This window comes from Colobus angolensis, unplaced genomic scaffold (assembly GCF_000951035.1).
Source record: "Colobus angolensis palliatus isolate OR3802 unplaced genomic scaffold, Cang.pa_1.0 Scaffold7, whole genome shotgun sequence".
Classification (NCBI taxonomy): domain Eukaryota; kingdom Metazoa; phylum Chordata; class Mammalia; order Primates; family Cercopithecidae; genus Colobus; species Colobus angolensis.
The window spans coordinates 19,857,205-19,872,161 of NW_012120709.1; the positions used below are offsets into that span (position 1 = coordinate 19,857,205).

At 53.0% G+C, this 14,957-nt stretch overlaps 1 protein-coding gene across 2 annotated transcripts in view; it reads right to left on the reverse strand.

Annotated features, from left to right (window-relative positions):
• Positions 1-2,479: 2,479 nt before the first annotated feature.
• Positions 2,480-14,957, reverse strand: part of DRD2 (dopamine receptor D2) — a 66,271-nt gene continuing 53,793 nt past the window's right edge. The window contains exons 3-8 of one of the 2 annotated variants that reach the window (XM_011926765.1): positions 10,960-11,069; positions 9,805-9,941; positions 8,348-8,538; positions 7,304-7,390; positions 5,484-5,811; positions 2,480-3,806 (exon numbers count right to left, since the gene is read on the reverse strand). In XM_011926765.1, coding sequence (XP_011782155.1) covers positions 3,613-3,806; positions 5,484-5,811; positions 7,304-7,390; positions 8,348-8,538; positions 9,805-9,941; positions 10,960-11,069 — 1,047 coding nt within the window. In that variant the 3' untranslated portion in view covers positions 2,480-3,612. The remainder of the gene's footprint in view (positions 3,807-5,483; positions 5,812-7,303; positions 7,391-8,347; positions 8,539-9,804; positions 9,942-10,959; positions 11,070-14,957) is intronic. The other variant, XM_011926766.1, reaches the window with a different exon arrangement.

Below are 14,957 nucleotides of genomic sequence, written 5' to 3' on the forward strand. Positions count from 1 at the left end.
AGAAGATCTACCCTGAAAGGGAAACCACCCTTTCTGTATGAGAGGTTTCTGTTCTGCAAGTGGAGGCTATAAGAGTGCCCCTCACTCCAGGCTGTTAGGAGAAGAACATGCCATCAGGGAGGGCAAAGCCCACAGACAGGGCCCTGTGCAGGTGGAAGCTAAAGTTGCACACTGAGCCCAGGTCCTGGGACCCAAGAGGACAGTGAGCCAGTGAGGCACAGAGAGGGTTGGGCCACCAGGTAAAAGGAGCTATGCAGTCCCTGGGGACAAGGATGTTTTGGGAAGAGATTCCAGATAGGAGGGGATGCTGGAAATGCCCCCAAAGCAGGCCGGGCCTCAGTGTTCCTAGTTGCAGGCAACTGGCTGTGCCTGTGCTGAGACCACCTGGAAAGCAGGATCTGCAGCTGCTTCTTTCAGGGCCTCCTGCCCCAGCCATGCAGGAAGTAGTGGTCCATGCTCTCAGTCTTCCTGCCCCCACTGCTGCCCTACCTCATTGTTCAAGGCCAAGGCACACCAAGGCTGCTGTGTCACACATCGTCTAGTAGAATGGTGCCTTAGAAGTGCACAGCATGTGCCTGTGCTGTGTCTGCCCTCCCTGGGCTCTGCCTTGGGGAAAACGGAGTCTTACATTGTTGTGATCCCACTAGACTGAACTCACGAAGACAGGGCTGGTGACCATTCTTGACTGTTTTAATCCCAGCACCTCACCCAGGGCCTGAAGCACAAGAATTGCTCAATAAGTATTCCGTGAGGAAGACAGCAGAGAGGTGGATGAAGCAATGCAATTTCTTAGCCTGCTGGAAAACTCATCTTCTAACTCCCAGGACCCTTCCCCAGCCCAGGGCCATCTGAGAGTCCTTTAGGAGGAAGAATGAGGGCCTGAAGCCTTGAAGACTTGCAGTCACCTCTGGGTCTGTGTGACCTTTGTGACTGTGTGATTTCGGTTCCCAAGATGACATGTGCAAAGTGCCCCGCTGTGCCTGGCCCTTAGGTGGTGATCCTGGGCTGTGCTCTAGGAAAGGGCAGGGCAGGGGGCAAGGGTGCAGACTCTATCTGCTGTAAAGGCAAATGAATGATCCTTTGATTAAAAGGCACTCTACAGAGCGGCACAGACACAGACAGAAACCTAGGGAAAGGCAAAGAGGAGTGAAAACTGGAGGCTTCCTTTCCACCCTGTCGTCAAGAGCAAGAGACCATCATCAGGACCTCTCTGGAGAGAGTCAGAGCCTGGGCCACCCCCTTCCACCTTGTGTTCCCGTGTCGTGTCGGGTCCTACTCCTCCCATTTCTTTGCCCCTGAAGTGCTGAGGGGGGAGAGAGGGTGGAGCCCAGCCCTCCCCCTGCCCACTCTAGCTGTCAATCTGCTGTCTGGCAGAAAGACATGAAGCCTCGTGACAACTGTGGGCAACTTTCCTCTGCCCCGCCTCCCGCCCCTGCCCTGCCCTCTTCCCCTCTGCTCCCTGTCAATGCTCTTCTCACTCTGCTCTGGGTCTCCCTTCCCTCCCTCCCTTTCTTCTTTCCTCTGCTTCTCTTTGTCATCTCTTCCAATCCTCACATCTGATAAGCCTGTATACCCTCATAAGATTCCTAATCGTGGGATGTACTTTTAAGCATCCATCTGGGTCAAGATCTTTCACAGAGTTTGAGCATGGTATGTGTGCAATGGGGATGGGTTGGGTCCCTGGGGCTTCTAGCCCTCTTGGGGACCTGATGCTTTTCCCCAGGAGATGGTCACTGGGTCATTGGTCTCCCTGAGTTAGACTAGGGGCCTGTTTTGCACACCTTCCAGAATCAGGGTGCTCCTGGGGACAGGAGCCTCTCCCAGGGCTTAGCGCTACCTTTAGGTTCAGAAAGAAGATCAAAGTCCATAATTAACTGTTCAGGGCAAGTTAAGTGCTCCAAACTTTGGTGCTAAAAATATTGTATTTAGCATGCAAATTACGCCCTGACAGCTCCCCAGAGCCTGAGCCCGTGGGTGCCGGTACCTTGTTTGTCATCACTGCAGTTATTCTCAAGGTGGTAAGAATATTCCTCCCTCACTGGGTTGATTTACGCTTCATTTGTAGAAAGTCAAGTTTCTGTTGTCGGGGCAGTACCAAGTTGTGGCCCCAGAAGACTTGGAGCTAGGGATCTGCCTGGAGACTGAAAGGAGGGAGAATTGTCCAGGTCGCAGTGGTCAGGGCCTTCCCTGCTTCTCCCAGCCTGCCCTAGAGGAAGGGGATCCTGACACGGGACAGAAGACAGGGCAAGGAACACAGGCAGACACAGGCAATGCCAGTACATCCAAGGCCACTTTTCCACAGAGCCTTCTCTTCCCTGGTGGGTGACAGGGCAAAGAATGGGTCCTTCAGAGGAAGTAGGAGCTGCAACAGGGGAGGTGGAGCAGAGGGGGCAACCTGGCTTCCCTTGAGTTAGACCCTGCAGACACAGGGGTCTCGCTACACTTGAACGCCAAGCATGGAAGTGGTGCTGCTCCCTTCTACCCAGGGGTCCTGGAAGGTGACTCGTCAAAGTTTTATTAGTTTGGTGCATGGATAGTGATGTTACAGAGTCTGGGGCCCAGGGGCTCTCCCAAGCTGCAGCTTCCCCTCCTTCCTCAGGGCAGGACCAGGCCAGGCCAAATGGTTTTCAGCAGCCTCTTAGCCATGGGCTCCTCTAAGGCAGAGGCAGTGAAAGGGAAGGGAAACAGGAGAGAGAAAAGGCCAGAAGGAATAGAAAAGGAAAGTGGTTTTGTGTCAGAGTGTAGCAGAGGCAGCCCCTCAAAGAACCTCTGACGTCCCCTAGCCCAGGCCCAGATAGAGTTCCAGGGCCTGACCTCCCCGCCAGGCCCCAGGCTGGCCAGTAAGTGCTGTGAGAAGGGATGCATTGCAGGGCCGTCAGAAGGCAGCAGGGCGGGCTAGGGCAAGGAGTTCCTCTCCCCATAGACCCTCCTGGGCCCTTCAAGATGAGGATTCCTCTTCTCAGAGCATGTGGAAACCACTTGGGGAGCTGTAACGGGATGAGGCGGGTCCGGACTCGCCAGGAAAGTAGAGGTCCACATCGGGGTGTGGGAAGGAGCTAAGGTTTTTGGCTTGGGAATCTCTGGGGTCCATCCTGCTGGCTGGTATTTACATGGGTCTCCCAGGACTGAAGTTGCCTGGCTCCTTGGCGAGAGAGCTTGCTTCCCTCCTGTGGGCCTTGCAGGGTGTGAACTGTTCATCTCCCCCCACCGCCTGCTCCACGCCAAGCCCCACAAACAGAGAAAACTGAGCCTCTGGGCCCTGACTCTGGCTCCAGCAACCCCAGAGCCCCAGAGGAAGGTCAAGGAAGGCAGCTGCATCTTTGGTGCCAAGGATAGGGGGCCTGGAGGTGGGAGGAGGGACTCTATGAGCTGCCCCAAGCTGGGAGGCCCAGCCCCAGGGCTGGTACCATGCCCAGCTCACTAGCACTGCCCTGGCAGAGTGAGGGTGCGCAGGCAGTGAGGGGCACGGAGCCAAGCGAACACTGCAGGGCCTGCCGGGGTGAAGAGGAGGCTGGTCCACCCGGGCCTTCCTGCCCACGGTTCGCAGGGGTGAGGCCGGCCGGCCTGGGCAGGGAGGCGGGAAGCAGGCTGCTGTGCGGGCGGGCAGCAGAGTCAGCAGTGGAGGATCTTCAGGAAGGCCTTGCGGAACTCAATGTTGAAGGTGGTGTAGATGATGGGGTTCACGGCGCTGTTGACATAGCCCAGCCACGTGAAGGCGCTGTACAGGACAGGCGGGATGTTGCAGTCACAGTGTATGTTCAGGATGTGTGTGATGAAGAAGGGCAGCCAGCAGATGATGAACACGCCTGGGGGAGAGGGCATGGTCAGGCTGGTCCCCAGGGCCGGGGAGGCACGGCTGGGAACAGCCGCACCCAGTGTGCCCGGGCACATATGCCAAGACGGCGGGCTGTAGCCACAGCAGCACTGTAGGAGGAGTCCCGGTCTTGGATCCTAGACCTGCCTCTGACACCCACTTGCAGTGAAGGATCCCTTCAGCTCCTTCAGCCTCACTTTCCTCATTTGTCCCTTTCCCATCTCTTAGGAAAGGGTACATGGTTTAACAATAAATCCAAAAGTTTACCATTCTGACCCCGGTTAGCCAATAGAAATGGATATATCTACTCTACTTCCAGGTCATCTTTGAGGGCTATAGACCAATGCCACTTAGTTCTTACAGCATCCCCATGAGGTACGTAAGAAAAACGCTCACACCAGCTCTGCAATATACCCGAGGTCGCTCACTCTTGAGCAGCGAAGCTGAGAGCTGAACTCCGGCCTATCCAGGTCCCCAGATGATCTTGCTCCAGCCTTCCCCCAATTTCCCCAGTCTTGGTGGGTACACACTTGCTCATCCCTGCCTTGAACCACGCCCTGTCACCCAGGGCGGCCGCCTACCTGCTCTGCTCACCTAACTCAGGTGCACTTTTTCCAGGACCTCCTGCGCAGGTGTGACATTCAGCCTGGAAGCAGTGTGTCCATGGAATGCCCTACAGGCGCAGGAGGCATCCCTGGAGACTGAATGGTGTCTGGGAAGAGTGGGGCCATAGGGCCGAGCCCCTGTGGACTGCAGCAGAGGGCCTGGCTCCAATCCCAGCCTACCACAACCCAGTCCCATGATCATGAGTGGTCCCACGGAACCAAGTGCTGTCATTCATAAAAGAAGGGAGGTAACAGCTGCCCCACTCACGCCCCAGGATCATCAGGCAGTCAAAGGGGATTCAGGTGCTTCCTGGAAGACAGAGTCACAGGGGTCCCTCCTTTTCCCAGCCACCCATATCAGTCCACCTTTTGAGTTTTGACCTTTACCACATGGTTTTCTAGACTTCTATTGAAAAATCCTGCTTTGTGGACAAGGGCTGCTTTTCATTTAGATTGGGGGCCACTCCCCAACATCCCTTTTATTTTTCACAGCTCTGGTCCTATGGAATCTTGCTTGAGTGAAGTGAACTGAATTTCCCAATTCCTCAACAAGAGCAATAGTAATAAAAACCATAATAATGACACTTACCTACGGACAGTGCTTTGTAGCTTAGACAATGCTTTCACCAACGGATTGTCATGACAACCCTGAGAAGTAACCTACTCTACAGATGGTGAGTCTAGAGAGAGAAAGTGACTTTCCTGGGCACACAGGCACATGAGGTTCTGGTGCCACATAATAGACTGATCAAATTCCCAGACTCTGGAGTCAGACTACCTGAGCTCAAACCACGGGTCCTCTTGGTCAGGTTTTATAACCATTCTAAACCTCTGTTTGCCCATCTGTAAAGTGAGCACAAGTACAGAACATACCTAATAGGGCTGTCTGTATGTCAATGGGCTTGGCCTGTGCCTGAGGAAACGCTAGCCCCATGATCCTGCAGCCATGGTTAGGAAGCCAGGGCAGCCGCCTACCTGCTCTGCTCACCTAACTCGGGAAGGACATTGCAGGGAATGGGACCTTTCGCAGACGAGGCTGTGGCCAGCAGCCAGGGCCGACTCACCGAGAACAATGGCGAGCATCTGAGTGGCTTTCTTCTCCTTCTGCTGGGAGAGCTTCCTACGGCTCATGGTCTTGAGGGAGGTCCGGGTTTTGCCATTGGGCATGGTCTGGATCTCAAAGATCTTGGCAATCTTGTGGTGGTCTTTGGCATGCCCATTCTTCTCTGGTTTGGCGGGGCTGTCAGGAGTGCTGTGGAGACCGTGGTGGGACGGGTCGGGGAGAGTCAGCTGGTGGTGGCTGGGCGGGATGGGGCTGTACCGGGTCCTCTCGGGTGGGCTGGTGCTGGAGAGCATCTCCATCTCCAGCTCCTGGGCTCGCCGGGCAGCCTCCTGCACCAGAGGCAGAGGACTCTGGGTAAAGCCGGGCCAGTTCCCAGGCATCAGCCTCCCATCTCACTGGCCCCTCCCTTTCCCCCCTCTGAAGATTCCTGCAGACACCACAAGGTCACCCTGCCAGGGAAGCAAGGATGTCACTGAGGCATGGGACCCAGGACCCATGGCAGCCCTGGCAGGATTGACCCTGTCCTTTTTCCCATGGCAATCCTCATGCAGCCTTAATACCCCACCTCTGTTCTGCCGGGGCTGAGTACCAGGGACTTGTCTCTCATAGCCTGAGCAACACTTACTGTTAGCAAAGTGCCTGGTGCCGCACTGGTTGCTGGGGTCAAGAGCTGATGATGCTTGGCCCTGCCTCCAGAAACTCATGTTCCGACTGCAAAGAGGGCAGCCACCCCTGTTCTCCCTGTCAAACAAGGGGCCCAGTGCTCCCACTTCATGGGTATCTGCACCTGCATACACACATGGGCTCCATATTCTCCTGGATAGACTGATCCAGGTGCCAAAGGGCTGACCCCCGGCGCCCCACATCTTCCCTGCTGGGGTGACCTAGAGGGCCCTGGCATGGATCCACTCATGATCTCCTGGGTTCTTCTGTAGGTCCTCCTGTTTGAGGCCTTGGAGGTGTTAGTCTGAACTGCTGAAGTGCAGCTTCACTATGTGCCCAGGTGGCATAACTGGGCTGCTGCCTTGGCCCTGACTCTGAGGCTCTGTTTTGGCATCTACCTCATAAACAGCTTCTTAGAGTCCTGTCCTTGCAGTGCAGGTGAAGGCAGGACACCTGACCCGGATTTTGTATGCGGCCCTCTGTGGGTTCTCTGGCCCTGTTCTCCATCCCTCTGGAGGATGGAATGCCTGCTGCTTGCATCCTAGTACAGCCACCACCTGGCAGAGGCGGGGGTCTGCTGTGCTTCTGCACCTGAGGGCTCTATGTACACAGATGGCTCCACCACCAGTCCCTGCAGTTGCTCTATTCCGTCCTCCCCCAGAACCTGCCCATCCATAAGGCAGCTCATGTTAGTGGAAAGAACACAGGTGTGGATTTCAGAGTCACACAGGTCTGGGCTTAGTGTCACCAACTCTTGAGATGGGTGAGTTGCCTAATCTCTCTGAGCCTGTTTCCTCTTCTGTCAACTGAAGATCGGTTCGATCAAAGAGACTTACCTCCTGGGGTCGAGGTGAGGATTTGATGAGATAATAGGGATATGGTAGATGTTTGAGAAATGCGAATAGCCATTATTATCATTTTTATTATGTTGGTATGGCCAACCATTTTCTTGTGCACATCCATGCCTTGCAGAACCAAGGTGTCTCACTCCATGCCTGCTTGGAGGTGTGCACAGTGAGTCTGCCTTCAGCTGAAGCAAGGTGGGGTTTCTGGGGGTGCTTCTCCCATCGACCAGTTTCTGAGGTCTCAGAACCATGGCCAGTGGGCTTCCTTAGGGACAGAAAGACCTGGCTCTGGGTCCCTGGCCTGAGCACTTACCACTCTCCGCCTGTTCACTGGGAAACTCCCATTAGACTTCATGATAACGGTGCAGAGTTTCATGTCCTCGGGGTGAGTACAGTTGCCCTGTGGAGTGAGCCAGCACATGGGTCACACAAGGTGGTGGGGATGGCAGGGGAGAGAAACCCAAAGTGCAGCAGTCCATGGAACTCAGACTGGGCAGAAGGGCTCAGGGATCAGTAGGGTGGGGGCTAGAGGAGGCAGTTGGGGCAAGGGAGAAGGCTGGAATGAGACAAACAGTGGTAGGTAGGATGAGGGACACAAGGACCTTGTTTTTTACGGAGCACCTGCTAAGGGCCTGGCACTGTGCTAGGCACACTCACATCCCTTCTCACATGGAATCCTCAAGACCACCCTGTGGGGCTGGTATTTTGATTCCCATTTAACAGATGAGGAAACAGGCTCAGAGAAGTTAAGCAACTTGCCTAAGGTCACTCAGCAAAAAAAGTGGCAGTGACAGGATCTGAACCCGATGTGTCTAACCCAAGAGGTCTTGTTCCTTCTGTGCCCACACACTGTCTTCCTTGTGAAGGACTGAGTGAAGGGGAGAATTCACAAGACGTCGGGGGAAATGAAAGAGCAGCAGAGGAGAGGCATAGTGGAGAGAAAGTCAGGAAAAGGGATGTGTGTTTGGAGGGGAGGACAGAGAGTATGGAAGGTAAAGGAAAGAGGATGGAGGGGTCAGAGGAAGCTAAAATGAGACAGAGAAACCAGAAAAGAGGAAGAGAGGAGCCCACGGGGGTACCAAGCCAGAGTTGCCACCTTCAGTCACAAAGATCTCCAAGCAAAGACTTCTCCCTGTTGTTGAGTGTCACGGACCCTGCCTCCCTCTCCTGGAGACTCAGATTGCTCCACTGAGGTCCATGCCTTCAAAATCTGCCCTTCCCCAGCTCCTGGGAGTTCCTTTAGCCTAGACCTAACCCTTGCTGAGGTGTCCCAAGCCCCCACCTGAGCATAGGATGAACCCTCTTGGTAATGGTTAGGTGGGGACACTTGAAGTTGTTGGGGGGGGTGTCTTGAGACCTTTAGTGGAGCCCTCAGGTGGGACCTGAAAGCTCGGCTGCTGCGCTTGGTGTTGACTCGCTTGCGGCGTCTGCGGAGGACAATGTAGATCTTGATGTAGACCAGCAGGGTGACGATGAAGGGCACGTAGAAGGAGACGATGGAGGAGTAGACCACGAAGGCCGGGTTGGCAATGATGCACTCGTTCTGGTCTGAGGGAGGGAGAGCCCAGACGGGCAGGGAGTCAGCGCGCCCACTGGGCCATAATTCCACAAGAGCCCATTCATGTCCTTCCAGGAATGAGGAGTGATTTTACAGAGAATATGAATGCAACTAGATGTTTAAGGCTGCCTGGTCATCTTAGATATATATAAATGCACAGCAGAAACCAGAGTATTAAAAACATGTTGTGAGCAAAAAGCTAAGCTATGATGATGGACTGCTCCCAAGTCTTTCCATTACTATTCCCTCATTACTTCATCATTAGTTTTGTCATGTCTGGGCATAAAAAGTGAAGCTGGAGTATCCAGAAGGAATGACGCAAAAAAACTTTTAAAAGAGTAAACCATCGTTTTAGTCTGACCTGTGTCTTGGGAGAGGTCAGCCACCTTTTAATGTTTGCAGCAAGATAACTTGGCTCTGTTTGTTGAACTCACTTGTGTTCCTATGTGTTTCATATGTTTGTGTGCACTCCAGGTCTACCAGATGCCTGTCCTCTATCTCAGGGCCTTCCTGCATTAATTCAAGTATGTTTAATGCTATTCCCACCTAGAATTCCTGTGATGCTTATAATAGATGCTGAACCACACATTTTCAAGGCTTTACTGTATCCTGTGTTGTTACGATCTCCAGAGGTGCACACCTGCCATCGCTCTTGCCTCCCTCATGAGAGGAAGTTCCACGCTGTCGGGGGCTTTTTATTCTCTGTCTGAGACACTCCTAACTCTGCCTCCCACAGAAATGGGCACGTGGTCAGCTCACCTCCTATTCACTTCTAGCTTTCCTGCTCAGGTGAGCTCAGGCCTCAGGTGACTCAGGTCTGGCCTGGGTTTAGCGGGCCCTGAGGGCTGCAACTTCATTACAAAAATACCATTGTCAGGGGCAGATGGAAGCCCAGTAAGCCTCCCCTATCCCGTGTGCATGTGCACATATATACACATGCAGTTTGTGAAGCATGTCTTGCCTCTTCAACTTAATAACCAAAGTTGAAAATTCCCAGACATCCCCCTGAACCATTATCCCCACTCCTTATCCAACTCTGCTGTGTCCTGGACCACAGTTTCCTCTCTGCCAACCTAGGACAATTCTTGAATTGGGCTTGGCCCAGGACACGTAGCCTGGACTCAGTCCAGGGTGGCGATAGGCCCCCATTGGGCCTCCACCCATATCTGTGCCAGGGACTCTGCTCCCTCAGGGCCCTTTGAGGGAGCAGGGGCCTAGGGCCACCCGAACCCCAGGCAAACAAAAGCAGAATGTACCTGTGTTGTTGAGTCCAAAGAGGAGTGGGCAGGAGATGGTGAAGGACAGGACCCAGACGATGGCGATCATGACGGTGACCCGGCGCTTGGAGCTGTAGCGCGTGTTGTACAGCATGGGCATGGCCACAGCTGTGTACCTGCAAGGGCGGGGGACCCTGAATCTGGGGTGCAGGCCCAGGGACCCCTCACTCCACAACATGCACACACCAGAGGCACCCTCACTCCTTGGGTCTAAAAAGTTGACACACTTCTATGAAGCTTGCCTGAGATGCTAACTCAACCCTCCCTCCTGTCCCCAAACAAAGATGGCGAGGTCAGTTGGCAAAGCCCAGACACTTAATTACTGGTCAGCTATTGTTTACTCTTGGCTCATATCTGTTATTCTAAATAGCCCCACTCAGATTTCAGGCTTTTCAAAGAACCATGGCCTGGATCTTTGCACCTTTGAAACTGTACCCACTGCACTTGTGCTGAGCCCATGAAAGGTGGAAATATTTGTTGATAAATTGTTAGCCAGGCCCCTCAGAGCAAGATTTAAGCCTTAGTTACTAGGAATTAACAATTGTTTACAATCCTTCATCACATTTGTTTACTCGACACTTCTCATTCATTAACTTATTTCATCTTCCAAGAATGCTGTGAGGGAGGTAGGGTCATATCTGTGCAAATTAGTGGAAGGCTCCAAGGATGCAGCTCAGCAAGGTGTGCATGGCCTGGGACCCTTGGCCATGTGCCAAGGACATAAAATGCATAACCAGATACTATAGCTCCGGGCCGCAGGTGTCTTCAGTGTAGGTTTCTAGAAAATGAAACTGACAGCTCCGAAAACGTCCATGATCTGCCCAAAGTCACGTGAGTAAGATGTGATAGTGCTAGGGCTTCCATCAGAATCACAGTCTTTCCCTTTTATACCAGTCGCTGTCTGAGTATGCTTGGCAGCACCACTGCCCATAGATGGCTTCTCTTTAGGGAGCCTGTGCTCTCCTAGCCAAACATACACACATGCACGCCCATACACACGAACACATGGACCCACATGCACACAGCCAGCTGCACAGCACCACAGACACCAGACACAGCCTGGCTTTGAGAAAAGCTGGGGCAGAGGGAATGGTGAGTGGCCAGAGCAACCTCTTCCACCCTGGCTGGGCTCACCTGTCGATGCTGATGGCACACAAGTTCAGAATGCTCGCCGTGCACATCATGACGTCCAGAGTGACGAAGATGTCACAGTGAATCCTGCTGAATTTCCACTCACCTACCACCTGGGGATAAAGCAACATAATGGATGAAAAGCAGGAGGGGGAGATTAGCTTAGGTCCTGTAGCCTGGTACTCCTGGAGGCGAAGAGGCCACAGACTCAGGAGACAGCTGCGAGTCTTGCGGGCATCCAGCTGGGGTATGGGGCATGATGCCCTTGGGTGTCTGAGGCCCTTGCCCCTTGCTCGTCTTCTCGCAGATACGTAAGACCACTTAATGCCAATTACTGTGCTAGACGAAAGACAGCCAACTTATACGGAGGGCCTCAATTTTCAACCTTAATCACTGCAATCTTTGTTAACCCTATGTGTTTTCTCAGATTCTGTATTTGTGTATTTGGCATCCATTCATCACAGAGACACCTATATTGGCTATATTTTTCTATTTTCTCTGTTCCTGATATTCTGGCACTTTAGAGCCTCGCAGACCCACAGAGAGACTTCCCGTCCCAGAGCTAGTTAATTCCTGAAGACAGAAAGTGACTGACTTGGAAGGATGCCTCTCAAATGCAAGCCAGCCACCCTGTTTCTCTAACTCACACACACATCAAGCCAATATTTCCTTTGTCCCAAATTATCTCAAGTACCAGAGAGACAACTAGAGATCACCCCTGGCAGCCCAAAGCCTGCCAGGATGATTGAGACTAGCCAACCCTAGGTTGCTTTTTTTTGTTTTGTTTTTTGAGATGGAGTCTCGCTCTGTCGCCCAGGCTGGAGTGCAGTGGCGCGACCTCAGCTCACTGCAAGCTCCACCTCCCGGGTTCACGCCATCCTCCTGCCTCAGCCTCCCGAGTAGCTGGGACTACAGATGCCTGCCACCACGCCTGGCTAATTTTGTGTATTTTTAGTAGAGATGGGGTTTCACTGTGTTAGCCAGGTTGGTCTTGACCTCCTGACCTCATGATCAGCCCACCTCGGCCTCCCGAAGTGCTAGGATTACAGGCGAGAGCCACCGTGCCTGGCCTCCTAGGCTGTTTAATCTGCCCTGTCTTGAATTTCCTGTGGGATCCCCAATAGGGCTGTGGCCTGGGCTTTCCCTCGCCCCTGATTCTGCCTCCTTACCCAAGCCTGCTGCTTCCCCCTGCACCCCACATGGCAGGCCGAGCATCTGGTTTCTAGGGATATTGTGCATCACGTTAAACTCTTCCCAATGGCACTGGCTTCCCTGTGTTGTCACTCAGCCATATCTCTGTAAATTAGATTGCAGGTAAAATTTTAGAATGCCCATGAGGAAACTGAGAACCAATGAGGAAACCGAGCCTCTGAAAAGTGCAGTGATTTCCCCAAGGCCTGTGGGCTCAGTTCCTGGTCCTGCTCTGGCCCAGGCTCTGGCTGCACCAGGCAAGCCCTTCAGTGGTAGGCCCAGTACATGGCAGAGTCAGGGCCCCAAAATTATCTGTTAAGAATAATGGTAAAGATGAAGACTCTCCATGAAACAGAGAAGAAATTTCTGTTCCTTCTTATACCCAGAGAACAAAAGAAGGCAGATCTGGGCTAGCGCTCGAGGAACGCCCGAGTGAGCTGGGGTGGGCAGAGGGGTTGCTGTGATGAGCTGTGTCCTTGGTAGGATGGGAAATGAAGAGTCTAGCTCCTGGCAGCAGCACGTTTCTCATACACACATGCACACAGGCACACACACACACACACACACATGCACGCACACCACCCCCCCACCCCACCTCATACCACCCATTCACTCACAGGCACACATGGCAGACTGTCGCTAGCACTCGGGAAGCTTGGAGCAGCCCCAGTTCCCTGAGGATGGAGTCAGGACAGGGAGATGCACCTTTGGCTTCTATCAATAGGAGCAGAGAGGAGCGGGAAAGCCCCTCCTGCAGCCTGGAGTAGGGCAGACTGCGTGTCACTGTGCAGCTCGGCAGCAGGGCTAATTATAACCTTGCTCATTCTGATCACTGCCCTCTCTTCTGCTCCTAGTCATCCAACCAAACGCTGGCATTTAAGCTCAATGATGGGCAAGGCAGCTGCTGTCATCTTGTGTGGCAGAAACAGCAGCTTGCCCCAGAACACAGCAAGCCTCTCATGTGGCACTGTCTTCCCAGGGGCTCACATGGGGGCCCCGTACCAGGGCCTCTCCTGGCTCCCTGTGCTGCTGCGCTGACCAGGTGGGCAGGAGCTGACAGCTGGATGTCTAGTTTGGGGGTGGAGGCAGGAGGGCACATAAAGGGCTTTCCTGGCATAAACAGAGTATACCTTTAGGGTACCACTGGGCAGGGAACCAGCGCCACCTGGTTTACATCCCACTTTGAAGCCCCTCCTAGGACTGGTACTTGGAGGCCGCTTTCAGGGATCTAGGTTGAGATATCAGGGCCTTCCTCCCTGTCTTCCTCCTCTCCTTCCCTCCTCTCTGCCATCCTTCTTTCCTACAAACACTTATTGAGCAACTTACTGTGTGCCAGGCTCTATCCTAGGCTCCTGGACACGGTTGTGAGCAATTCAGACACAGTCCTGCTTTCATGGGCATCTTAAATCTGTACTTGTACTGGCCTATCTGGAGCCCAGAATAACAAAGAGATTTCCTCTGTGATCCCAGGGGAAGCTGCCTTGGAGAGTAGTTAGGGCTGCTAATTTAAAGACTCAAGAAAATGCACTGGTGGCCACTGTCCGTAAAACATCTACTGTGGGCATGGCACTTTATCTCATGTACAGTTCTTAAAACTTTCACAAGAAGGGCTTGCTTATCCCATTCATAGGTGAGGGAGCTTACGCTCAGAGAGGCCGTGTAACGTGGTCAAGTTCACCCGGCAGGTGCGCAGCAGAGCTGGAATCTGAAGCATCACATCCCATGCTCTCTACTAAGCTGTCCTGGAAGGGACCATCTAGCTTATCAAAATAGGAGGTAATTATGTGACAAGTACTTGGTAAGCATGAGGTGTGAAAAGGAAAGATGATTATTTCAAGGATGCACAAAACTAGGGAGGGTCGGAGAAGGAAACAGAACAAGATCACTTGGTGATTCAGTAGCAGAGGAAGGAGCGGTCCTAGGTTTGCTAGTTGAACCCAAGGCTCTTTTCTTCATACCCCCAGGCACCCAGGCATCATTTCTTAATGCTCTTGCTCACATAAAGCCGAGATCTGCAGTATAGGCCCTGAGCTGGCTCAGCTAAGTCCGAATAACTATAATAATACTAAGGATTTACCATGTGTCGGCACTGTTTCAACCACTTGATGCTCATGTCTTAGAATGCAGACAGTAAGCCTCAGAGGCAAATGACATGACTACCTCTCCTCCAGCCAGCTACTCCCTCTCCCTGCTGGGTGGCTTTGTTGAGAATGCAAGGGTCTCTCTCCCTCCCTCTCCTGGATAATTTTTCCTAAAGCATCACTTCTCCCTGAAAGTCTTCCCTGACACCCCCATGCTGGGCCCCATGCCCCACACCTCCTATGGGAACTCCACTGTCACCTGCAGCAGACTGCACTGTAGGAGCCCTGTCAACCTCTGCATCCCCAGCAGGCCAGTGCCTTAGCCCATTGCACAAGGATTGGGGTAAGACCTCAGAGTGCTCAGTCAATGCTGACTGAGTGAATGAATAACTCTGAGATCTTTGTTCATCTTCTCAGTCTCCTGTTCTCATCTAGAAAATAAATGCACACAGGAAGCCCGTCTTTAAAGTGTTGTGAGGCTGACATGGAACGGCACATGTGGACATCAGGAACTCTTCCCATAGCATCTAGATGGAAAGGAGTAGAGCTGGGAGTTGAACCTGGTCCTCTTACTCCAAAACCAGTGTGCTTTTTGTACACTGAGCAAGATAAATAATGCACACCTAGCCTTCAGCCAGAGAGGTGCTGGCAGCATAGCATTGCTGCAAATGGAACAGGAGGAAAAAGTCTGGATGACAAGAACATGTCTTAAAGACGGGACAGTGCATG